This window comes from Rhineura floridana, chromosome 4 (genome assembly GCF_030035675.1).
Source record: "Rhineura floridana isolate rRhiFlo1 chromosome 4, rRhiFlo1.hap2, whole genome shotgun sequence".
NCBI classification, from domain to species: Eukaryota; Metazoa; Chordata; class Lepidosauria; order Squamata; family Rhineuridae; genus Rhineura; species Rhineura floridana.
Genome location: NC_084483.1, coordinates 169,832,507 through 169,858,787, shown reverse-complemented (window position 1 = coordinate 169,858,787; position 26,281 = coordinate 169,832,507). Strand labels below are relative to the sequence as shown.

The window sequence follows — 26,281 nt, the reverse complement described above, 5'->3', positions numbered from 1 at the left end:
AATTTAAACCAAAGCTGTCCCTGGCTACAACCACACCAGACATTTGTTACACTTTGAACAGTCATGACTCCCACCAAAGAATCCTGGGAAATGTAGTTTGTGAAGGGTGCTGAGAGTTGTTAGGAGACAACCTATTCCCTTCATGGAACTACAATCAACAGAAGAGGAGCTGACTGTTAAACCACGCTGGCCACTGGAGCTCTGTCAAGGCTCCAGCGTTTAGCCAAACAACTGTTAGTCTGACTTTTAGAACACTGACAGTTGGTTCTTACTGAGTATGTCTGCACTATCATAGAGTCCAATGTTAAATTTTTAAAATTAATTAAAAGTCAGCCATGCATTTTTTTAACTTTTAAACTGCTGCACACGAAGGTCAGAGTGTGGGGCAAAGACAGTAATAGGATTACAGGTACTCTTAACATGGCTAATTTTTAATTAATTTCAACAAATTACGAGACCACTGGGAGAAAAAAGTCCAATAGGGGTCTGGATTTTTTTCCCTCTTGTTCAACACTTTGAATTCTAGATTCTCTCTGAGTATTTTGTGTATTGCCATGAACACTTAGAGGGTTGTTAAGCAAGCATTTCTGAGTTCAGGACAATAGGTTTTGTAAGATTTTGTTTTGAAATGAGCTTATGGGAAGCAGCAGAATGACAGCGGGAGGTATTTTCAATTTAACATGACGGGATGTGAAAAATCCATGCTGACTATAGTATCCACCTACACTCGTGGCTATATAATTCTACTTAGCAATATGAGTATTAACTGTTTTTGCCAAATAACAGTATTTCTCAGAAAAGAGCATGTGTTATGTAAGCTTTGATGTTTAAAGTTGCAAAATAAACTTAATTAGGAATAGTATCCCCTGCCCTCCCCTCTTTAAGATTAAAATTATATAATGTAGACTGCTGATTTAGGAATTCAGTGCACAATCAAGATTTGGCCTACACATGCTGAGGTCAGGATGCAAATATAGCCTCCAAGGTTAATCTGGGTAAGCATGTTTCTAGGCAAAGGACCATGGCACTATAATGGATCCCTCACACACATGTAGGTATCCAGTGTTTCCTTATGTATACTACTGTTCAGACTATATGGCAAATCCTATCTTCTGTTGCATAGTGGCTACCAAATACAGGCTACAGCTAATGGGCCATGCCAAAGAGGAGAAGCCCTTGCTAGGACTGTGCAAGGAAGCATCTCGTATCAGCAGTTGCAGTCTTTAATGTGGGAAGTCTCAATAGGCCACATCACATCGGTCCAGAAAAAGTTGAATGGAGGAATGCTATGCCCTGAATACATGGGAACTGGTTAGTTTCCAGAAATCCTTGATAGAAACTGCAAATAATAGTGCATTAGACTGAACCTAAAGGCACAACTTTGTTTCACAAAGGTCTTCAAACTAAACATAAAATCTATACTGTACAAAGGAAAGTCTCTAAAGGAGATTCCATTTGAACAAGAATGTCTTGCATAGTGACAGGCATCTTCTGTGACATTTTATGAAATAATTAAAAGATGTTTCAATACCACATCACATCTTTTCATTTGAAAATGATTTTCCAATGCATGTTTCAGAGGGTGGACCACCCTCTGTAAACACTGGGACTTTCCCCCTCTCTCATCTGTTACTGAGACATATAAGGATCTAATACTACTTGAACTAAAAGTACTTGAATTTTTTCCCCAAACCAGTCTTTAATGTGGCAAAAAACAGTATGAGGTGCAGTCTAGTATACTTAAAGAATGCTTTAGGGGTGTTCATTTAACTACTCTTCACATTGAGAGGGAGGGGGCTGCACTCATTGATCCTGTTGCTATGACCTCCATTGCTTCACACCTCAGCTATGCCTCTGCCAGCCACACATTTGGGGAGTACGAGAAGGAGCCCAATGAACATACTGAGGGGGGATATTGATTGGTCCAGGACCCCCCATTGCAAATAAGAGTTCTGCACATGAACAACCCCTTCTCACACTTGCCAAATGTGAGAGGTGTGCCTAGCAGGTACAGCAGGGGGGTCTAGCCCATACAGCCCCCTGACACATGCCTTGAATGTATTTATTTATTGTATTTGTATACCGCCCCATAGCCAAAGCTCTCTGGGCGGTTTACAGTAACTAATGTGTTGAGGTTTGTCTGAACCCCTTTTAGTTATAGTCTGTTGGGTTGCTGTGAAGAATTGAAACGAGGGGGCAGACTATGGATTCTTCCATGGGGGAAGGGTGGGATAACCATGTAATAGATAATAAATCAAATTTATTTCCATCAGAGATAATGAAAAAGTGTATTGCCTTGTTACACATCCTATGTTTACTTTTGCTATGTGCATGATAGTAAAGGATAATAAATTGATTGAAGGATAAAAAAAACTTGCAGGTTTATATTTCTTTTATTCACATTCATCAACATATTTTAAATGCAGTATATTTACGTGTTCACAAAATGTATTAATCATAATCCCTCATCAAGTAGACTTGTTATCAAAAAAATATTTATTAGACGTTTGCAAATGTTCATATTTGACAAATGCCATTTATTAATCATGAATAAATGAAGATGAAGCTATTGACCATCTATTCCCTTTCAGATAAATATTTTTGGAAATTGCCCTACACTAAACTAAGGCTTGAATTACAGTAGCCAATAAGTTGCAAATACCAATCCAACAATTTCATCTGCACGTTTGTTTTTTAGCTCTGATTCAGTAAAGTTCAAGGGTATCCAAGTATGAAATAGCTTGTGAGGAAATTCACATCACTGTCTTAATTTAATTTAGCTATAATAAAGACTGCATTAGTTCCAAAAATAGAATATTATATTTGGCAATTTTGGTTCAAATAGAGATATTAGGCATGTCCAGAACAAAATTAAGCAGCTAGTGCTGCTTCCTCTGGTGTGAGGTATAAGAGAAATAAAACATTGATTTTTCACTCAAATGTGTATTTCACCCCATTTTACAGGCTCAGGGAGAGTAACACTAAATATACAAGAGCATGTGAAAATATGTTATAATATCTTATCAAAACAAAACAAAATTCAGTCAGACTGAAATACATAAACCTGTGTTCAACCTCTGAAGGCTTAACTCTAATCCTCCCAGATCCAAGACAAACAAGCAAGGTTGTGCACTTCCAAAATTGCTTAGGCTAAGACTCTGGAGAATCTGTTCTGATTGTTCCACCCTTACTATGCTTGTAGTGGTAGCTTCCAGTTCTAGTTGGTAGACAATTGTTTGGATGAACTCTTGTTTCTCCTTTTCTCCCTGGGCATCCTTTGTGCATCACAAACAAGACCATGAGAACTACTACCTGTAAAAGCAGCAGCAACAGTTATGTTGGGGAGAATGTTGTGCCAACATCACTTTTTTAAAATCTAGAGACCATTCCTTTCTGCAGTGCAAGTGAATTTATGGCCACTGCAACAGAAGATGGGTTCAGTGTGCAATGTGTGGGTTTGATGCGTTTCTGAAGTTGAACCAACCCATTCGCCAGAAATGCTTGTGGAAGTAATCTCTAAGGTTTATTGCTTATCTTTGGGACATGTCCATGGACAGACTAACAATGCTCTAAAAGGCTTTAATTTGGACCACTTCTAAAGAGACAATCAGATAAGTAATTATTCAAACTCAGAAGCAGTAATTATAAATCTTTAATAATTTCTCACAAGACTGTTTGATTCTAGTTCCTTGATTTACAACACTGGGAGAAGTATGTATAATATACTAGTTCTTAAGAGGCTTGGTCAAAATTTAAGTACTATTATAATGAAATGTTTGTTGCGTAAATTAAACAGCAACTAATATGTTTTCTGCCTCTGTTTGAAAGATAAGATATTAAAATAATGTTGTTAGCAGGCTTCCCACTGTGAGAATAATTTCCTGATATTTGTATAGCATATTATCATATGCTTTCTGTCAATAACCAAATAAACCATCAAGCAGAAAAAATAGTATGATGAAAGTATCCTGCAGAAGGACATAACATTGTTTTACAGGACATAACATTGTTTTATGATCGTTAGCGAGTATCTTTTTGTATTTTAAAAATTAATGACAAGTTGATTGATTCAAAGAGTACTTATAAAGTCATTAAAGCAAGTTGAAAATTGCCCTCCATTTTAGTCAGCCTTTTTAAATCAGAGGGATTTTTAATCAGCTTTAGGATGTAATTAGCCAATGGGTTATATATATTGGCTAGGTTTGGACATAATGCTATGTCAAACCATGGCTAAGTGTGAACATTCAAGTGTATGGGTATTAACAGGAAAAAATCACAGCCGGTTCACTCTTTCCCAGCTCCTGCTGCTGCTGCGGTACCCATGGTTTGTAGCCAGACTCATGGTTTGTTCCCCTGCAGATAAACCACAAGATATAGCCAAGGTTTCTTCTTGGTTTACTGTTCACACTTAGCCATGGTTTGGCTTAGCATTACATACAGAGTCTTCAGAGGCAACCCTCAAGCTCATTGAGAAATACAATTAAATCCCTGTGCAGAAAACGCCTTGCCTAAGATTGCATTTAGATACTCAACTGCATTAAGATACTCAACTGCAAATAAATGGAAGACAGTATTATGACTATGCGAGTGTTTATTATAATAAGACAACATGGTGGTAATTAACTAGTCTTTTTATTCATTAATCTAAACTTCATTTGGCAGTCGACAAAATGATAACAATAATCAAGTCCTTTATTTGGTCAGTTGATAAGGATTTCACTTGGTCATGGTTACTGTAATAACAATGAGAGAGCATTTACCACTAACAAATATAAAGCAATTAAGTTGAATTACTTGAACTGAAATCAGTGTATTCTCATTGACTTCAGAGAGACTAAAATAAATCTCACTACTAATACTTACCTTGGTTGTGCATTACACTAAATGCACTGTTCAGTATAAGAAAATCCCTATCCCAACATTCCAAATATGTGGAAAAAATATCAAATTAGTCGTCGTCGTCGTCGCCACCTTCTACACATGTCTCAAGGTGGTATACAAAATGCAATAAAAGCAGCTAAAAACAGTTAAAACAACACAGAAAATAGTGGCAGATTCTTTAAACCATCAGGTAGACACCCATAGCAGAGACCTATTCATGCAGTTGGAAAGGCTTGTCAGGACAAAAATGTCTTCAGCATAAGTGGTATATGCCACTTATCAACAGGAATGCTGTTAGAGAGAACAAGGGCAGCCACACTAAAAGCCCTGCTCCCTGTGGAGCAGCAAAGTAGCAAGAAAGTACTATGTATACAAGAGAGCAGGTTAAGAAATAATTTTTTAAAAAGATTATGAAATTGATCATTCTTGTTAACAAATGGAAGGTAGTTGTCTCTCATGTAATATCAGATGCTGCTGCCTCAGTCTACATGTCCATGTATGCTCAGATGTGCATACAAATAATTTGTCTCGCATACGATGGTAGGAACCAATTATTTTACATGTGCGGACCATGTCCCTTCTTTGGGGGAGTACTTGCAGGCAGAGGAATTCCCAGCTGACCTCAGAGCTCATCTGATTGTCAGTATTTACTGGATTGTGACACCTAACTATTGTCTTCATAGGAACAAAGCTGCTCTTTGGGGACCAAAATGCACCATGGAAATGCCAACCAAGGAAACAAAATGGCCTAGGCTAATTCCTTAGTCATAGAATCACAGGGAGTAGAGTTGGAAGGGTCCTATAAGGCCACTGAGTCCAACCCCCTGCTCAATGCAGGAATCCAAATCAAAGCATACCCGGCATGTGCCATCCAGCTGCCTCTTGAAGGCCTCCAGTGTTGGAGAGTTCTATAGTGTGACATTGCAGGTGGTTTATCTGTAATTTGTGAATGTTTATTGGCACGAAACCCACAACTGGCAGAGTTTGCCTGATCCATGAAAAGTTAAAATTCCAACATTCTGGGTTATTATTTTGATAGCGTTATATGCATGTGTTTTTAAATTGTTTTTTTTAAGTGTTTTTAAATATGCATATTTGTATATTTGTTTTTAATTGTTGTAAACTGCCCAGAGAGATGAGGTAACTCATATCTTGATAAGTGTTGTGGGTGCCAGCAAAAAATAGCTGCTATGGGCAGCAAAAATAGAGGTGCCCATGCTCCATAGCGGTGAGTACCATCACAAAACAACCCCCTCCCCCACTGGTTATACATAAGAATTAGATTCTTTTGGCCACAGGAAGTAATTGTTAGTAATTATTAATATCCCATCTAATCTTTCCCAGTAGTTCTTGTGAGCAATGCTTCTTAAGGTGTTTAAATGTTCTAGTGGGAATTAAAAAATATAATGTAAGCCTCTTTCACTAGCTGAAATATTTTAAACTTTATTTCACTGAAGCCAGTACTGGTATCAATGTATTTTGTGTGAAAAGTGCAATAGAAGCATTAGTATTTGACAGCTCTTGTTGAAATAAGTGAAATTAATGGAGCTCTTTTCATATACGACAAGGCCATGGCACCCCTTTCATGCTGCTTACAGACACAGAAAAGTCAATACTTTTTTATTACTTGACGCTGACCTACATTCTGCACTACAAGTGCCAGGCCCACTAATTGGTTTCAGTTGTGAGGAAAGTTTGCCCCAAAGAAACATTGGAGCAAATAAATCAATCTTTTTAGGGTAGCTTAGTGGTTTTGAGCACTTGAAATGACATTTGTGTTGTATTGACAGAAGGGGCTGTTATACTCATTTTTGTCATGTCAGAAGCCATTGTACTAGTTGGAAGTGTTAACTAGTACTAACACATTTACACGGGGAGCCCCTCTTTGCAAGATCAACATTTTGCTCTAATAGGAGATTGCCATGTTTGTTTGTTTTCCTTTCCGTTAAATAATACCGCATGGCCAAAAGGTCATGGAATGTCTTGCAGCTTGTCAGTTCAAAGCTCTAATTTTGCCATTACAAGCATTAGGATTGCAGCAAAGACTTGGACGAGGACCCCTAGAGTTAAATGGAGGGAGCCATATTTGTGCCATTGATTTGTAAACAGAACTTCCCACTGAGTCTTTCTCAAATATCTATGCCATGAAGTGTCCCTGGGTGGTTTATTCAAAATAAAATGCTGATAGAATATCAATGAACTGTCCCTTAAAAGAACATACATCTTCCTATTAGTATTTAAATATATGACAGGTGAGTAGAAAAAGAAGTTTTCCTATTCCATAGTTTTAAACAAAAGTGTTGCAAAGATAAATGTAGAAATAATCTATAATTATTCCATGGATAAAATTAGGATTGTACAAACCTTGATTTGTAATAACAAGCTTCATTTTTCCCCATCAAAAACACAAGTGTGGACGTTTTGTCATTCTGCAGACTTAAAATTGAAAATACTGTCTAAAATTGTTGTGCTGGGTTAGCAAGAATTTTTACCATTGTTCCTCACTAAACAGAATATGGCAAGAAACTAGTCTGTACAACTTTGGCAAGTTCTCCTTAACTACTTTAGAAAATCATAGATAAAAGGGACTAACTATATTGTTACAAATAGCCCTTCAATTACGAGGTACTACTTTCCATCTAACTTCTTCTTTCAATAAAAATATAGGGTAATCATTATCCTGTGATTTCTCAGGATAATATAAAAATTGATTGTAATTAACTGCTGGGTGTTTTTTTTTTAAGAAATTGATGACTAAACCCTTCCCCTATACAAATGTGACATTGTATCTTTAAAAAAGATGTTAAATGGCTTAGGCTGTAGTCCAGTACATGTCTACTCAGAAGTAAGCTCTATTGGGTTCAACGGGACTTACTCCCAGGTAAGTGTGTATTAGATTGTAGCCTTAGATTCATATGTATGCAGCTTTTGTATGCATAAATCACCTACTGTGGCAATATGTGTACAATTCGCTAATTTCTGACACAAATGTAATGAAGTAACACATGTACAAAAGTTGATTTTTCAAAAACAGGTTCTGCTGTTAAACTTATTGAGCTTGCCACCATTGAATCGAGATAGTCATTCATTTTGTCATGCAAATCTACAATATTTTTGAAATCCATATTGTACACTGAAGTCCCTAGTTTAAATAATAATGTAGTCACATTCCAGAATCGGCCCTGATTCAAAGAACTCTTTGAGCCACAGAAATGCTATATACATACTGCTGCTCGAGCTGATGATTAGTGCCCAATTACCAAGCTTTTGCAGAGGCTGCCACATGAAAATATATATTGTATAATAAATAGGTTACATGTGAATCTTCCAGATGCATGGATACAATCTCTACCATGTAGCAGATTTTTCTGCATTCACAGCAGCTAATCCATAAGTGGAAGCTTCTTTCCACACAGTGGTCCCCATTCACAATATGTGAATGCAGCAGCTGAGGCTGGGTGCAGATAATCTATTTAACAAGCAAAGAGGAGAGCATAAATCCATCCCCCTCCTGCTCCCCCTAAAGACTGGATAAATGTGACTGTAGTTTACTAATAATCTAAGTGAATCTCAGCTGCTGGATCAAGTTGGAGAATTGTGCATACGCCATTTCTTTGTAGAAATATTCATGCATAAGGCTGCCTACATGAATGCAGCATCAGACTGTATTTGTTGGTTTGGGGTGATACTCTTCTACCAACTGCTGTTAACTGTCATTGTTTTCTTTACTGCTGCCTTTTGATTTGTGTGCATGGGATAATTAACCTACAGTACATGGCAATCAAATTGTCAATACATTGAAAAGGTCCCTGGGCCTAGTTAAAACTTGTCAATATAACAACAGGTTACTATAATCCCTTAGAAGATAATGGGATCAGAAAATAAAAATACTTTTTTAGGGTTTGGCTTACTCATCTAAGCAAATCACTTACAAAGCAATCCTATACATGCCTGCTTCAGAAGTGAGTCCCACTGAGTTCAATAGTGCTTATTACCAAGAATCTAGTTATAGGGTTTCAGCCTTAGTGAGGAGCAAACTATGCTGAATATAGTGGTTACTTCTGAGTAAATATGCAGATCACGTTAGTGACTTCTTGAAAGTTGCTAGCTTTCAAGTTAATTGTGAACTGAGACAGTTATAGTGAGCCTAAAATGGTGCTCTAATATCCTTGGTGGAACAGCATTATGCAAATATAAGAGAATCACTTTTTTAAAGTGTATATTAAAATTAATGTAGGAAAGATTTGTTCCCATGGTGACTTGTAGGGGAGCAACTCCACTGTGAGGAAAGGTTACAACATTTGGAGCTTTTCAGTTTCAAGAAAAGGCAAGTAAGATCAGACATGATAGAAGTGAATAAAATTATGCATGGTGTGAAGAAAGTGGATAAAGAAAAGCTTATTCTCCCTCTCATAATGCTAGAACTCATGGACATACAATGAAACTGAATAGCAGAAGATTCAGGACAGAGAAAAGACAGTACTTCTTCATCAGTGCATAGTTAAACTAGGAAATTTCATAGAATAGTAGAGTTGGAAGGGGCCTATAAGGCCATCAAATCCAACCCCCTGCTCAACACAGGAATCCAAATCAAAGCATTCCCTACAGATGGCTGTCCAGCTGCCTCTTGAATGCCTCCAGTGTCGGAGAGCCCACTAACTCTCTAGATAATTAGTTCCATTGCCGTATGGTTCTAACAGTTAAGAAGTTTTTCCTGATGTTCTGTTGAAATCTGGCTTCCTGCAACTTGAGTCCATTATTCCATGTCCTGCACTCTGGGACGATCAAGAAGACATCCCGGCCCTCCTCTGTGTAACAACCTTTCATGTACTTGAAGAGTGCTATCATATCTCCCCTCAGTCTTCTCTTCTCAGGGCTAAACACACTCAGTTCTTTCAGTCTGTCCTCATAGGGCTTTGTTTCCAGTCCCCTGATCATCCTTGTTGCCCTCCTCTGATCCTGTTCCAGTTTGTCTGCATCCTTCTTGAAGTGCAGAGAACAGAACTGGTCGCTGTACTCAAGATGAGTGTGACGCCCTTCCCTGGCTCTCCCTGTCAGGTTCCTACCTGCTCGTGGCTACTGCCTTTCACTAGGCACCACCAGGGACTCCACCAGTCCGGACTGTCCTTTTTTATGGTTTCTCTCTCCGCTCTAGCACAGATCTCAATAGATCCCCCTGCTAGGCAGCACCACCAGTCACATTCTACAACCAATGTTCCCAGAGACCTTGCCTGAGTCTCTCTATCCGGTTACATTCGTGACTGCGTGCCTATGCTGTTCCCAACCCCCTTGTATCAATGCAGATAACTCATAACTCGGGGTTGCTCTGGATACTTATAATGTTATCTTCTCCTCTTCACCGCTGCCACCATTTGTTACTGTTTCCCTTCAGCCTTGGTTATTACCTTACCCTCCCTTCTGGTCTGTGAAACCCCAGCCAAGGATCAGGCCTTCAGTAAACCAAAACAGTATTTATTAAATAACATTAATAACAAGATAACTTTGATAATGATCTACAAGCTTATGGTTTCATCTGTTACTGTGATATTTGACTTATTACTAATCCGAACTCCACCTCCCTCTTTCTCCACACTCTCCTGACATACACCAACTCACACCCACCTCCAAACTCCACCAAAACAACCCACTCATGTCCACCAAACACCTCTCAAACAACCCACTTACGTCCACCCAGATTCAGCTGTCATCCTTCCATTTATACTCTCAGCCATCCAAACACTCAGCCAATCATCCAGCATTCTACTGCTCATTTACTCCCCCCTCCTCTTTCATTCCACTTACCACATATCTTCTATACAAACAGCACTTACCATATATACATTAATACAGGAACATCACAATGAGGCCTAACCAGTGCTGAATAGATGGGAACTAATACTTGGCGCGATTTGGAAACTATACTTCCGTTAATTCAACCTAAAATAGCATTTGCCTTTTTTGCAGCCACTTCACACTGTTGGCTCATATTCAGCTTGTGATCAATGACAATTCCAAGATCCTTCTCACATGTTGTATTGCTGAGCCAAGTATCCCCCATCTTATAACTGCATTTGGTTTCTTTTTCCTAAGTGTAGAACTTTGCATTTATGCCTGTTGAATTTCATTCTGTTATTTTCAGCCCAATGCTCCAGCCTATCAAGGTCCCTTTGAATTTTGTTTCTGTCTTCTGTATTCCTCAACCATTTGTCTGTCAGTCTCAAGCTCCAATCCTGCCCCTTCTACTTCATGTTTCCCGGGAGGGTCATAGACCCTTTTTTGGGAGAAGACTGAGCCAAAGTAGGAATTGAGCACTTCTGCCTTTTCTTTGTCATCTGTTATCATTTGGCCATCCTCATTGAGTAGCTGTGCCACCCTTTCTTTTTTCTGTCTTTTACTATGGACGTACCTGAAGAAAGTTTTTTGTTGCTTTTACCATCTCTCTCTACCCTCAGCTCATTCTCAGCTTTAGCCTTCCTGACACCATCCCTGCAATTCTGTGATACCTGCCTGTACTCTTCCTTTGTGGCCTGGCCTTCTTTCCACTTCCTGTATGTGTCCTTTTTTTGTTTTCAGATCATCTCTAAGCTTTCTGTAAAGCCACATTGGCTTCTTCTGCTGTTTTCCTTTTTTCCTTGTTGGAATTGCTTGCCATTGTCCTTTTAGAATTTCCATTTTTAGAAACTCCCACCCATCTTGGACTCCTTTTCTCATTAGGGTCGCTTGCCATGGAACCGTACTTACAATTGTTCTGAGTTTATTAAAATCAGTTTTCCTGAAGTCCAGGGTGCACAAATGGCTAATCTCAGCGTTCGCTTCTGTTAGAATCAAGAATTCAGGTATGGTGTGGCCACTTTCCCCCAGAGTTCCCATAACTGCCACTTCATCCACCCAATCATCTCTATTGGTTAGAATCAAGTCCAGGATAGCGGATCCTCTGGTTGCTTCCTCCACTTTCTGTAGGAGAAAGTTATCTCCAACACGTCAGGAATTTCTTGGAGGGGCCGTGTTTGGCAGAATTTGCTCCCACAACAAGTAGAGATGGCTGCCAACTTCGATGATTTTAAAGGACTATTAGACACATTCATGGAGGATAAGACTCTCAATGGCTACTAGCCATGATGTCTGTGTTCTACCTCCACTGTCAGATGCAGCACGCCTCTGAATGCCAGTTGCTGGAAATCACAAGCAGGGAGAGTGCTTTCAGGCTTCCCAAAGACATCTAATTGCACTGTGAGAACAGGATGCTGGATTAGATGAGCCATTGGCCTGAGCCAGCAGACTCTTCTTATGTTGTGACAAGCAATTACAGATGTTTCTAAACAATTGCAGCTAGCAGTAAGAAGTGAATATACAGAGGGGTGGATATAGATAGAGCAGGTCTTCTTCTTCAAGAGATCCCCACAAGCCATTTCTGTCCAGAAACACCCCCCTTTTCTCAGCACTGACAACTGAATATTTAGAAGATGCGTGGGATGAAAATAATTTCAGCCCATTGAATTTCCTAGCACCATAAGCTTGTGTATGTATTAAAGCTGTGCGCAGCCCTCCCTATCTGCCCGGTGACCCTGCCCTGTGTGCTCTGGGGAGGGCCAATCTGTCCTGTCCTGAAGAGGTGACTATCTGCCCTGCCCTGGATCCATTCCTGAAGCTATAAGGGGAGGGGCCAAGGGCTTTTTAAAAACAAAAATATGATTGGGAAGGGGGAAGAAGTAGACGCTATGTCTCCTTGTTCCCCACCCCCCTAAAAGCAGGCAGGTGCAACTAACGCAGGATGGAATCATTTTGCTTATCCCGTTCCGTGCCCGGTACTTCCGGGCAAAGGGGCGAGTTTGTGGCCACAGCCGAAGCTCAGGCCGCCATCGGGCGTGCATGCGGCGCGCCGGCACGCCATCGTGACACACAGGAAGGAGGCGGGGCGGCTGAAGGCCATTTAAGGCCGCTCTGCCAGCCTCCCGCCCTCCTTTGAATTTTGGCGGCTGAGGCTTTGTGGCGGCGGCTGCTGCACGGCACGGGGGGCCTCCCGGCACGGGCGAGGCCTTCCGGCCGCGGCGGGGCCTTTGGTGAGCCGGCCTTTGGCGGCTGAGGCTTTGTGGCGGAGGCTGCTGCGCGGCGCGGGGAGCCTCCCGGCGCGGGCGAGGCCTTCCGGCCGTGGCGGGGCCTTTGGTGAGCCGGCCTTGCAGGGGCAGCGGCGGCGGCGGGACGCGGGGGGCCTTCTGGCCGCGATGGGCCGGCCTTGTGGCTGCGACGAGACACGTGAGGACTTCCAGCGGTGGCGAGGCGCGGGAGGACTTTCAGCCGTGGCGAGGTGGTGTAAGGAAGATTTATGGTTGCATTCCTAAGCACACTTAGAGAATAAATAAGGCCCACTGAATACGGGGAGAATTACTTCTAAGTAGCATAGAAAGGATCAGCCTGCTTATGCTATTCTTCTCAGTTGCACTCGGTAGAATAAGATCTAAACTAGTGCTTTGTTGTTTGATTTTTAATCATGCAATGAGTGCCTGCCAGGGACCTTTACCAGCTTCTTTTTAATTACTTGGTTGGCTTCTTGGTTTATCTTCCCAGTTACCATCAAGAGGTCTTTTTCAGCCCTTGCACTTGGTAAAATAAGATCTAAACTAGTGCTTTGTTGTTTGATTGTTAATCAGGCAATGAGTGCCAGCCAGGGACATTTACCAGCTTCTTTTTAATTACTTGGTTGGCTTCTTGGTTTATCTTGAAAGCACCATCCTGTGCATCAGTGAGAATTTCAAGCATGGCAATGAGGTTAATAAAGATTTTGGCCCCCAAACTACTTGATTAGTCCTGTTGATTCTCTGTGGCTGTTCATAAAAAGGCAGCTGCTTCATTATCCTGATCTACCCATGGAATTATAAAGAGCAAGCTAGCATTTAATCCATGTTTTTCAAAGTATCCTAGCAGGAGGATATGTTAATATGCAGTGGAGATGGAAAATGCATCTGAAGTTTAAATGAGTCAGAACTGCAGATCCCTGGATAGTGGGAATTCAGGTGGTTGATTTTTTGTTTGAACATCAAAACCATTCAGTACAATTTAGTTGAGTGTTTTTGTTTAAAAAACAGCTGCTTATTTTTGTTGTCAATCATTTAATTCCTATTTAATTCACTGCACAGAATGGTGAATCAATGTGATACAATGGGTGACAATACTGTTTAAAAAGGGATTCAGCTGAAGAACCAAACTGAGGTATCACAACAGTTTACGAAAATGAAAAGCTAGGTGATTTTATGATTATAAGTCAGCCTTCCCTAACCTGGTTTCCTCCAGAGCTTAGCAGCCATGGGTTAAGAACATAAGAAGAACCTACTGGATCAGGCCAGTGGCCCATCTAGTCCAGCATCCTGTTCTCACAGTGGCCAACCAGGTGCCTGGGGGAAGCCCGCAGGCAGGACCCAAGTGCAGGAACACTCTCCTCTCCTGAGGCTTCCGGCAGCTGGTTTTCAGAAGCATACTGCCTCTGACTAGGGTGGCAGAGCACAGACATCATGGCTAGTAGCCATTGATAGCCCTGTCCTCCATGAATTTGTCTAATCCTCTTTTAAATTTAATCCTCCTTTAAATTTCAGCCTCCTGCTGCCTGTGGCCGCCACTTCTTTTGCAGAATAACCTAGAAAGATGCTCTGTCATAACGTAGCGGCCATTTGGATTGGAGCAATGCAATGTAATTACAAAGAGCAGGGGCTTTTTGAGGAGGGTGGGGGGCAGCTGGAGACAGAAGGGAGGCGGCAGGAGCCTGTAGGGACCCCAGTTAATGCTGCAACCTCACCTCCAAAACTACCTCAACTCCAAAATGCAAAGGGAACTCATCCCCCCTTTTTTCACTGTTAAGCTTCTCCCCCCCCCCAAATACGTTCTTCAAACCCAGGTAAAAATATATGAACCTTTCCATCAGTTAAGTCCCATAAACCTCTGTCCTAAAACCCATTTAATCTGTGATATTCTGAGTAAACACACATAGGATTCTGCTGTATGTGCGCAATCACATGCACCCTTCCAGGGGAAGAAGTAACGAGACACTCGGGGATTTTCTCATAAGTAAGTATGCATAGAATTGGTCCAATTCATATTTCTCTGAGTAAATTATTTAAACATAATGGAATTAATCATGTGCAGGCTGCACATTTGCTTGCATCTTCACTTTAGCTAGTTTACAAACTGGTCTGTAGATAAGGTGCCCACCTTTTTACAGGCCTCTAGTCCTGTGCCTTTAAGGGTCATTTGATCTGCAGACATTAGAAGATGACATTGCTTAACTCCATGCCATCTAATAACTGCTGAATACGAACCTGCTATTAAAGGCACAACAACAACCCAGAAGGATATGTGGGGCCAGGGCAGCCCCCAGCAGAGGCTGCTCGGAAAAAGTGTCCCTTCCCAGCTACGCTCGAGGGCTATGGACCTTGCTTGCAGACTGCCCAGTTATGGGGGGACTCATTTTATGATGTGGTTTTTCTTTATTATGCGGTTTTCTGGATCCTATGGACGCACTGGTCCAGGGGACAATTGATGAAGACATACAGTTGGGCAGGGTTATTGGCCCCTTCCCATCATCCCCTACCTCTGCTCTCTCAGCGCCCCCCCCGTATAGTGCCCAAAGTGGCAGTGGGCAAAGTCTACCTGATTCACCATCCGTCATACAAGTGGGGTCACTCAGTGATGCCTTATGGACAAGTGTGGCAGCTAATCTGCCTGCATTGCCGTCCGTTACACACGGTGGATTTTGAGCTGCTGAGTTTTGCCTGTTAAGTCAACTATGCAGCAGAGCATTACCTAGGGGCTGCTGTATTCTTGCATGGAGCACTTCAGCCCCTTCTTGGAGACGAGAGGGCTCAGAAGCAGTGGGGCACTACTTTCATGATTTACAGTTTACGGGTAGGGCAGACTTTGGGTGCATATTAGCACCTGATGGCACAGTTTATAGCGTAGCTATGTACTGGGGGGTTCCTTTGGCAGCTGGGGAAAGGGAAGATCCTGCCCCAGTGTTCACCTTCCAGGGTATGAAGACTGACTTTTGGACCCAGGGCTGCAGGCTGCCGTGGAAAAGCTTGAACTGTTGCAGATCAAGATCCTGCAGTTTTCAGGGGCTGGGGAAGGTGTTTGCTTCCTCCCCTTCAGGTGTTGGGGGCCTTCTACGGTGGGGGTGATGGTGCCATAACAGGGATTTCACAGCCTTACCACAAGTCCAAAGTTTTTGGCTGCCTTGTGCGCCAACCTGTGGTGGCCCCCTCCTTTCCTGCGGCGTGCCAATGATGTTTCAGTTAGAGGAAGGACCGACTCAGCTAGTCCCATACCGCATACTGGGAGATGGGGGAAGGGAGTCAGAGATGGCCATATGCCTATCTGCTGCCCCAGCATGCTCACCAGCTATCAGAGGGCAGGAGGGGATTCCTGGGAGTTAGGGGCTGGCAGGGGCTATGCAAAGTGTGGCCTATTCCTATGAATCACGTGCTGGAATTCATCACATGGTAGGAGTGTATCTTGTCTGTCAGTGTGTCGCAAGGTAGGCTGGCAGGGGGCCTTTAGGACCATTCAGATATCTTGGGATATGTCAGGTGCTGGCCAGCTGGCCCATGCACACCCCCATACCCCTTATCCTCATCCTCCATGTTCACCTGACCCGCCAGGGATGGTTGATCAGGGAGGTGCCCTGAGACCATCATGCTTCAAAGCTCAGCAGTTGCATGTAGCGGCCCTCACACTTAATTTGGAGCCTTCCGGATGGGGGGCGAGGGTGTTTGGGGGCCAGGTCAGACTTCCAGGCAGACCAGGGGTGCAAGAGTTAGTCCACATTATTTTACCCTCCCCCTGGACTGGACATTTCCCCATGACGGCGTCATAGTGTTTTTGGCCTGAAGCTACAGGCCTGGTTGCCTGATATTCAGGGGGAGGGATCTTCCCTTATAAAGTTTCAGTCTAGTGTCGCAGTGCCTGGGAGCAGACCCATGGGGGTTTGAGGGACATGCTTCTCCGGAATGGGGTTTGCCTACCCGGCAGCGGAATTGCCTACCTGGGACGGTCCATTTGGTTTTGGTATATGCAGGTGCACGCCATTAGAAGGTGGAAGTAGGGGGCGCATGGAATACATTCACCCTGGGGGTGAGTCTGAAGGTCCGCGACCCAACTGTTCACGATTGTTTCTGTTTTGGCAGGTTGCTGGATGGGGATGGAGCAGACGCGCAGTCTACTCTGCAGTCATGGCATGATCTCATAGGCTGGCCTTGGGGCCGCAAACGCACATTGGTTCACAGCTGGGCCTCGGATGGTGGGCCACAGTTTGGTGGCTGGGTCGACAGAGTATGCACTGGAATGGTCTCCTACCCATGTTGTTCCAGCAGGGTTCAGGGCGGAAGGTTCTGCAGGTGGTGGTCATTCCCCTGGGTGGGAATTACCTTGGTTACTGAAGGGCAAGACATGTGAGGACATGCAGTTGAGGCCACAATAGCATCTGTTCGTCTGCTGTGGTCAGACGTGGAGGGCAAGGCCCTCAGTGGCAGGCATGTGAGGACATGCAGTTGAGGCCTCGGTAGCCTCGGGTCGTCTGCTGTGGTCAGACATGGAGGGCAAGGCCCTCAGTGGCAGGCATGTGAGGACATGCAGTTGAGGCCTCGGTAGCCTTGGGTCGTCTGCTGTGGTCAGACATGGAGGGCAAGGCCCTCAGTGGCAGGCATGTGAGGACATGCAATTGAGGCCTCGGTAGCCTCGGGTCGTCTGCTGTGGTCAGACATGGAGGGCAAGGCCCTCAGTGGAAGGCATGTGAGGACATGCAGTTGAGGCCTCGGTAGCCTTGGGTCGTCTGCTGTGGTCAGACATGGAGGGCAAGGCCCTCAGTAGTAGGCATGCGTGGACATGCAGTTCGTGGGGCAACGATGGCATCTTCCAGATGGACCTGCAGAGGGGTCTGCATGAGATTCTTATCGGGTGTGGGGTAAAGGGAGACTAAGCAGAGGCTTGTCCCCCTTTTGTGGCAAAGAAGTGCGGGAAAAGGTTTAAAGGGAAAGGGCAGCTAGGTGACACCTTTAGGCACCTTTGGGGGCAATTGGCGGTCCAGGGGCCTGCAGCTCAGGGCTATACGGCCCAGGGGGCAGAACACGGGCCGCCTTTGGGGCCAACGTGCCTCATCCGCTCGGAGTTTCACGGCTCCGGGGGGCGGTGATGCGGGTTGGACCCCCTACACATCTTCAGGGTGTGGCTTGAGCTGGGGTCTGGCACAGGGCAGCCCCGGGGTCAGGCAAGGTTTAGTCGCCCTATGGCTGCAAGCAGGCTTTGCCTAGATCATCAGAATGCTCCCGCACTTGATTTCCCCTCTGCAGGTTCATTATTCTAATTGATTCCGTTTAATAAAGTGGCCCATGATTTAACCCAATGAATGGTGTTTGTGTTTTATTTCGGCAATAGGCCACAATCCCATTCCGTGCCCGGTACTTCCGGGCAAAGGGGCGAGTTTGTGGCCACAGCCGAAGCTCAGGCCGCCATCGGGCGTGCACGCGGCGCGCCGGCGCGCCATCGTGACACACAGGAAAGAGGCAGGGCGGCTGAAGGCCATTTAAGGCCGCTCTGCCAGCCTCCCGCCCTCCTTTGAATTTTGGCGGCACCCACCCGACCCTCCCTCTGCTGCAGTGTGGTTCATTTGGTCGCTACGGGGCCAACTGGGAATTTTTGGCCTGCCTGCCTCGCTTTGCTGGTAGGTTTCTTTTGCCTACTCCACACTGTGGTTGGGGGGACGGGTCAAGGGTTAGCACGGGTGCCTTTGGGGTTAATAGGCTGATTGGTCTGTTTCTAGCTTTAATATGTCAATGGTCACTTGTGGCAAAGAAGTGCGGGAAAAGGTTTAAAGGGAAAGGGCAGCTAGGTGACACCTTTAGGCACCTTTGGGGGCGATTGGCGGTCCGGGGGCCTTCAGCTCAGGGCTATACGGCCCAGGGGGCAGAACACGGGCCGCCTTTGGGGCCAACGTGCCTCATCCGCTCGGAGTTTCACGGCTCCGGGTGGCGGTGATGCGGGTTGGACCCCCTACACATCTTCAGGGTGTGTCTTGAGCTGGGGTCTGGCACAGGGCAGGCCCGGGCTCAGGCAAGGTTTAGTCGCCCTATGGCTGCAAGCAGGCTTTGCCTGGATCATCAGAATCCTCCCGCACTTGATTTCCCCTCTGCAGGTTCATTATTCTAATTGATTCCGTTTAATAAAGTGGCCCATGATTTAACCCAATGAATGGTGTTTGTGTTTTATTTCGGCAATAGGCCACAATCAGTTGGCAGTTAGGACAATTCCATCCTGAGCATTGCTGGTCATTGCTGCTTTGCGAGCAGTTTCTCTGTGTGCAGGGAATCCACCCGCAAATGAGCAGCAACTGGCACTGCAGAGGATGAATCCTCCTGCTTATCAGCTGATAAGCAAGAGGATTCCCTACTGCCAAGTGCTGGTCTTTTGCAAGCCACTTCCTTGCATACAGGGAGGATGGTCACAAACAGGATTTGGCACATAGGAAAGCCTGGCAGGAAGGAGAGGTTGGGTGGGAAAGGCAGGCACCTACCTTCTCCTGCTAAGAGGTGCCTCTGTTTCCAAGTGTCTGTCTCTTCCTACAGACACCTGCCTCTTCTTTTTGCCCTACGCCCTGCCCCCTGATAGCCCCAGATAACTCTATAGCCACCATACCCGATCCATAGAGATCCTGGGCTTTCTGGAAATTCAGTGCAAACCAGTCTGTAGGTGCACTCTGTAACTCTTTCCAGCCACAGGAAAACTAGCTGGTGGTTCATCTGTTTACAGTTTTTCTTGAATGCTGTAACATGTATGGTAAGAGTCACTTAAACCTTTACATGCCCTTTCATTGGCCTAATATCACATAGCCACAGACATATTTATTCACCTTAGGCTGGAGATTGTGAGATCTTGCCTAGCTGTAGTTAGATGCAACTGCTTTCCCCATGATCAGATGCGGTTGTTTAAATACTCAGCTGTGAGTGTCGTGAAATGGCTTTTAAACAAGATAAACAGTGCAGCTGCCAACATAAAGTAATCTTACACTGAGGGAGTGAATGGCACAGTAGACTCCCTTTTGTCATTTTGACTTGGATTTGAAGCTGGACGTGGGCTTAGTTCCAGCTCAAAAAGCCATTCACTTCAAAGGCGCCTAAATTGTCCCAAGGAGTTAATTCTGGCAGTCAGTTGTTATTGTCTGGCAAGTCATCCTAATAGCAAAAGCCGTCTGCTCTCTCACATCAGTGCTTATTTTGAGGGTCAAGAATGACCAGACCTTGTTTTATCCAAACAAGAGAGAGAGGAGCAGAGGTATACTGGAAGAGGAATACTGACAGCTGTGTTTCTGGTCATATTTTGATTTTGATTTCCTAATACATCAATTATGATTGGATATTCCTCTCCCTCTCATACCCTCATCTGAACTCATCATTTTTATCAGTAACATAGAGCAGCTCATCATTGTAGTTTACTCTGAGTGCAAGAGAGAGCGAGAGCTGTGTGTATTCTCCGGAGCTATCACATTCCTGGAATCTGACACAAAATGTTTTCCCATGAGAATGTCTGTAATTTTTTTTTAAAGAGGAAGTTTCTTGTTCCCATGGTAAATGAAAAGTCATGATAAATATATTCTGAAGAACCAGAAGCCAAAGGGACCCAAGGCTTTCACAATCCCCTGTTCATTGACTGATATTATTCTGCCTCTGTTACTGTTACCCACATGGCCCATGTTTATCCCTTCCCCACTGGGTTTGTTCTTTCCAACCTTCAGTCTTTTCACTCAGAGGTAGGTTAGTGGAAATGTCTAGTGTTTCCTGGATATTTTAATTTTAAAATAGTTTAATGTTTAATTTTAAATTATTATTGTTGTTATTATTATTATCATCATCATCTATTTTAAACAAGCAATGTATCTGTTACTTAGGTAACATCACTAACAATCTGACCTAGTTACTTTTCTGAAAGCTCCTTCCCACTGAGATTACTTGTAGCAGATCTCAGCCTGCTTAAAACTTCACATGTTCTGTGACTGGATTTCTGCAAATCCTTTTCTGCACTTCAGAGTAACTGTGGGCAGCTGCTAATTTGGTTGGACAAGTTATGCCGTAGGAGGGATTAACCTTTGCCTCCCCCCCACCATTTTCCCAATCCTGCTCCACTTCCCAGATCAAATCTGCCACTTCACACAGCTGATGTGAAGTAAAGAAAAAAAAGTCCTGTTCAGTCCTTCTCTCCTAACAATTACACGAGCCCCACCCCCACTGTCCCTCATTGGAGAAAGGTCTGAAGAAGAGACTCTAATGTACATTGTTATGGTCCCCACATGATGTAGAACCCTGTAGACTCTATATAAAGAGCCAGTGTGGTGTAGTGATTAAGGTGCTGGACTACAACCTGGGAGACCAGGATTCAAATCCCCACACAGCCATGAAGCACACTGGGTGACCTTGGGCCAGTCACTGCCTCTCAGCCTCAGAGGAAAGCAATGGTAAACCCCCTCTGAATACCGCTTACCATGAAAACCCTATTCATAGGGTTGCCAGAAGTCGGAATTGACCTGAAGGCAGTCCATTCCCATTTTACAGACTCTATATGCATACAGCAGGCACACCTCTTCAAATCTCCCTCCCAACATGTGGAGAGTGGAGGTAGAACCAGCAAGGATGTGATGGCTAGGGCAGGGCCAATGAGAGCAGCCCTGCTCTTCCCTTCATGTGTTTATTTGTATTTTATTTATTTATTATTTGTTAAATTTTTATACCGCCCCACTAGCATAGCTCTCTGGGCGTTGTACAACAAAGAAATACAAATATATACAATAAAATCCCATAATAAAATACAACAAAATATAAGAGAGTAAGAAAACTAAAAACAGTTACAGCACATATTAAAACTAGATTAAGTTAGATTAAAATGCCTTAGAAAAGAGGAAGGTTTTGACTTGGCGCTGAAAAGATAGTAACGTCGGCGCCAAGCGCACCTCATCGGGAAGACTATTCCACAGTTCGGGGGCCACCACTGAGAAGGCCCTAGTTCTTGTTACCACCCTCCGAGCTTCTCTATGAGTCGGAACTCGGAGGAGGGCCTTCGATGTAGAATGTAGTGTACGGGCAGGTTCATATCAGGAGAGGCGTTCCAGCAGGTATTGTGGTCCCGTGCCGTATAAGGCTTTATAGGTTAAAACCAGAACTTTGAATCTGGCCCGGAAGCATATTGGAAGCCCGGAAGCATATTGTGATTCTTAATTGTGAGAAGGAAACAACTGAGTAGGGCTAAAGATAATTCGGAGATCCAGCTGCTGCTCTCCATTATCATGTGTAGGTTAGTCCTTACACTGCAGTTAAAACATCTGAATGTGTCCAGTGCAACATCTGCTGCAACTGCTTGGGAACGGTTTCAGTTGATGCAGCCTGATGAAGTGGACAAGGTGCTTGCGATGATGCGGCCAGCAACGTGTCCTCTCGACCCTTGCCTTTCTTGGCTGATTAAAGCTTGCCGAGGGGGTCTGACCGATCCATGGTGTGGTCAACACATCATTGCAGGAGGGAGTGGTTCCAGCCACCTTTAAAGAGGTGGTGATCCGACCACTCCTGAAAAAGCCCACCCTGGACCCATTGGTTTGTGACAACTACCAACCACTTGCAAATACCCCCTTCTTAGGGAAGGTGATTGAGACGGTTGTGGTGCAGCAACTGCAAGTACTCTTGGATGAAACAGATTATCTTGATGCATCCCAGTCTGGGTTCAGGCCTGGTTATGGGACTGAATCGGCCTTGGTCACCCTGATGGATGACCTTTATCAGGAGAAGGACAGGGGGAGTGCAACCCTGTTATTCTTACTTGATCTCTCAGCGGCTTTTGATACCATTGACCATGGTATCCTTCTTGGCCAACTTGGTGAGCTGGGTATTGGAGGCACTGTTTTACAGTGGTTCCGATCCTATCTCCAGGGTCAATTTCAGAGAATAGCATTGGGTGACTGTTTTTCGGCCCCCTGGCAGCTGTGCTGTGGGGTGCCGCAGGGTACCATCTTGTCCCCCATGTTATTTAACATCTATATGAAGCCCTTGGGAGCAGTCATCAGGAGATATGGGGCGAGGTGTCAGCAGTATGCTGATGATACCCAGCTCTATTTCTCCATAACATCTGAATCGGGAGAGGCCGTGCAAGCCTTGGACCGCTGCCTGGACTCGGTGGTGGACTGGATGAGGGCCAATAAACTGAGTCTGAATCCTAGCAAGATGGAGGCGCTGTGGGTTGATGGTTCCCGAATTTAGATAATTGGTCAGTTGCCTGCTTTGGACGGGGTCATACTCCCTTTGAAAGAGCAGGTCAATAGCCTGGGGGTGCTCTTGGATCCATCTTTGTCACTAGAGGCCCAGGTGACCTCAGTGTCTAGGAGTGCCTTTTACCAGCTTCAGCTGGTGAGACAGCTGTGGCTGTTTCTGGGCCAGGATAGCCTGACCACTGTTGTCCACACACTGGTAACCTCTAGGCTGGATTACTTTAATGCTGTCTATGTGGGACTGCCCTTGAGGTTAGTCCGGAAGCTGCAGCTGGTGCAAAATGCAGTGGCGAGACTGCTCACTGGGGCAGGGTATCACCAACATGTCACCCTGCTGCTGAAAGAATTGCACTGGCTGCCCATTTGCTACTGGGCCAAGTTCAAGGTTCTAGATTTGGTGTACAAAGCCCTATACAGCTCGGGACCAGGATACCTGAAAGATCGTCTTACCCCTTATATGCCCAGTTGATTACTGCGCTCTGCAGGTGAGGGCCTCCTGCAGATACCATCTTATCAGGAGGTTCGTTCTGCACAATATAGGGAACGGACCTTTAGTGTAGCAGCACCTACCCTGTGGAATTCCCTCCCTTTGAATATTAGGCAGGCGCCATCTCTGCTATCTTTTCGGCTCCTTTTGAAGACTTTCCTCTTTCAACATGCCTTTTAGGTTGAGACCTATCCCAGTCTGCGTCTGTCTTAGAATTGCTTAATATTTTTTTAAAATGTTTTTAACCCTTTTTTAAAGTTTTTTTTAAATGTTTTTAACGGTGTTTTGTTTTAATGTATTTTAAGATGTTTTTATGATGTTTTAAAGTGTTTTTAGTGCTTTGTTTGCCACCCTGGGCTCCTGCTGGGAGGAAGGGTGGGATACTAAATACATAAATAAATACTTACTTACTTACTGTAGTAATCTGGGTGGGCCTGCTTCCAATTATACTGCTCTGAATAACACATATTATTCTACCACAAATTGCTTAGGGCACAAAAAATGTATAAAATGTGGCAATTAGGTTCTACTTATATCGGGTATCATGTGACTGTGGAGCCAATCTGCCCTTGACTCCTTCAAGTCCTCTCTTCTTTTGTCCTTTCCACCTGTTTCCAAAGACCATGTTCGCGTACTGTTGAGCGTATTTTTCATCTGGCCCATGGGATTCTTTTTTCTATTGCCCCTCACAACGTTGCATGGATTTGCAGCCTGAGTTTACACTGTTTGAATATGGCAAGAATGCAGAACAGCACATTAAAAACAAGACAATCTGGGAGGCTGTGATATAACATGAGCATGGATAGCCCTTAAAGAATCAGAGCGAAAATTCAATATTATGCCAGAGGGCAAGAGCCAGAAGTTCAGTCTGAAGTACTGCCAAGTGTATGGACTTATTCAAAACTGGAATTTAACTACATTTGAGGGGAAAGAGCCAGAGAATAATGCTGGTTCCCTCCCTAAGTGCTCAGTGGCATACACAGCAATGTGACTGATCACTGAATCCTGCTTTTTACTGAGAATTTGTTAAAAAGAGATTATTTGGTTATTATAAATATTCACAAGATGTAACTGAAAACATATTGATTGACAAATAGATGCAATTAAAGATCAAATTAGTTCAACCAGAAGTTATTGATATCAATTAAATTAGTATGAAGAACATTATTTCAATTGATTCTATATGTTCTTTTCAATCTGTAATGCATATTTGTCAGACTGTTATAATGAATCACGTGTGTTTACATATGTTTTTTTTTAAAAAATCAGTATATTTGCATACATTCTACGTGTTAAACTAGGGTACTGGTCAGAAAAATGTAGTGTTTAAAGATCTCTTCATGAAAAACCAACCAACCATGAAATAAAATGTAAACACAAGTCATAAGAAGAGCCCTGATTAGGTTATACTCTTCCCCCTTCCCCATCTTCTTCCTGTACACAGTGGGGGAGGAGGATCATGCCTCCCCACTCCATCCACAAGGCATACCTGTCCAGCCAGATACCTACAATCATAATGTTTGAATAGCAAGTAGATGCGAAAAATCCAACCTATGTAGGCTCAAATTAGACAGTCTTCCTGGCTTGTTAGAGTGAATCAATTGCTCTTTTTAGACCTGCACATTTAACCTTTTGTGCACACATTCATGTGAGGATGTTCAGGTGCAACAAGTGAGTGGGATGAGATGGTGCACTATCATTTTCCCACCCATATATAGGGAGAATATCCAGGAGAAAGTATCATTCAGGCTGCAGTCAACATAACATGAACATAACATGAAAGATTCAGATTTAATTTTCTCAATTTTTCCTTTTTTGTTTTCTCTAGGACTTCTTAACTGTGCTACCATCGATTCCTCTGTTTGGAAAGTTTGGCCAGAGCTATTCCAGAGCTGGGACAATAGTGTAATTTCTCAACCTACCCAATCTATGAAGTTTTAAACACTTGTAATAACGTTTTTTTGTGGATTGTTTTGAAAATGTGAAGCAAAAGTGTTGCTTATTATCACCATGCACTACTTTAAGATTTTTACCTGCAGACAATCCTAATATGCAACCTAGTTTTGGAATTTCTGCAAGAATGGTTTGGAACAATCAGCAAGTTAGACTGCATCTGGTTGTAGCAATTTTTGTGAAGGATACTGGAAAACATCCATAGAAACAGATCTCCATCTTTCTTTTCCATATTCAGACTTTAAGTGTGTGATATTTCTAGTCAGTTTTCTCCATAAACAAGCCTGGAAATCAAAGGCATTGGTGGAATGAGCTTGAGAACTTGAAGAAGTAGGTCAATTTACTTACTAAGGTAAGAGATGTAGCCTTTAGCCTTTTTCTTCAGTGGAATGAATGAATGAATAAATAAATAAAATTGCTTGCTCTGCTAATGATGCATTATCATCTCCCTGTCATTAAAGCAATCAATTGATGATCCAATGGAGTGCTCATCTTCGCAAAGCACTATGAGGATGAGTATATATACACCTTAATCGTAAATATACAGTAGGGCTCCACTCATACGGCAGGTTACATTCCAGACCCCCGCCTAAAAGTGAAACCCGCTGAAAAGGAACTCTTTCAATAGAATGGCGCCCGACGTCCAAAAAACACAGTAAAAGCGGAACAAGCACCGT

At 43.6% G+C, this 26,281-nt stretch overlaps 1 protein-coding gene across 1 annotated transcript in view; it reads left to right on the top strand.

The window, feature by feature from the left end:
• The window catches only part of SPATA17 (spermatogenesis associated 17), a 135,682-nt gene extending 109,685 nt beyond the window's left edge, over window positions 1-25,997 (top strand). Inside the window, exon 10 of the mRNA XM_061625188.1 lies at window positions 25,480-25,997. Within this exon, the coding sequence (XP_061481172.1) occupies window positions 25,480-25,560 (81 nt within the window). The 3' untranslated portion in view covers window positions 25,561-25,997. The remainder of the gene's footprint in view (window positions 1-25,479) is intronic.
• Window positions 25,998-26,281: the final 284 nt, after the last annotated feature.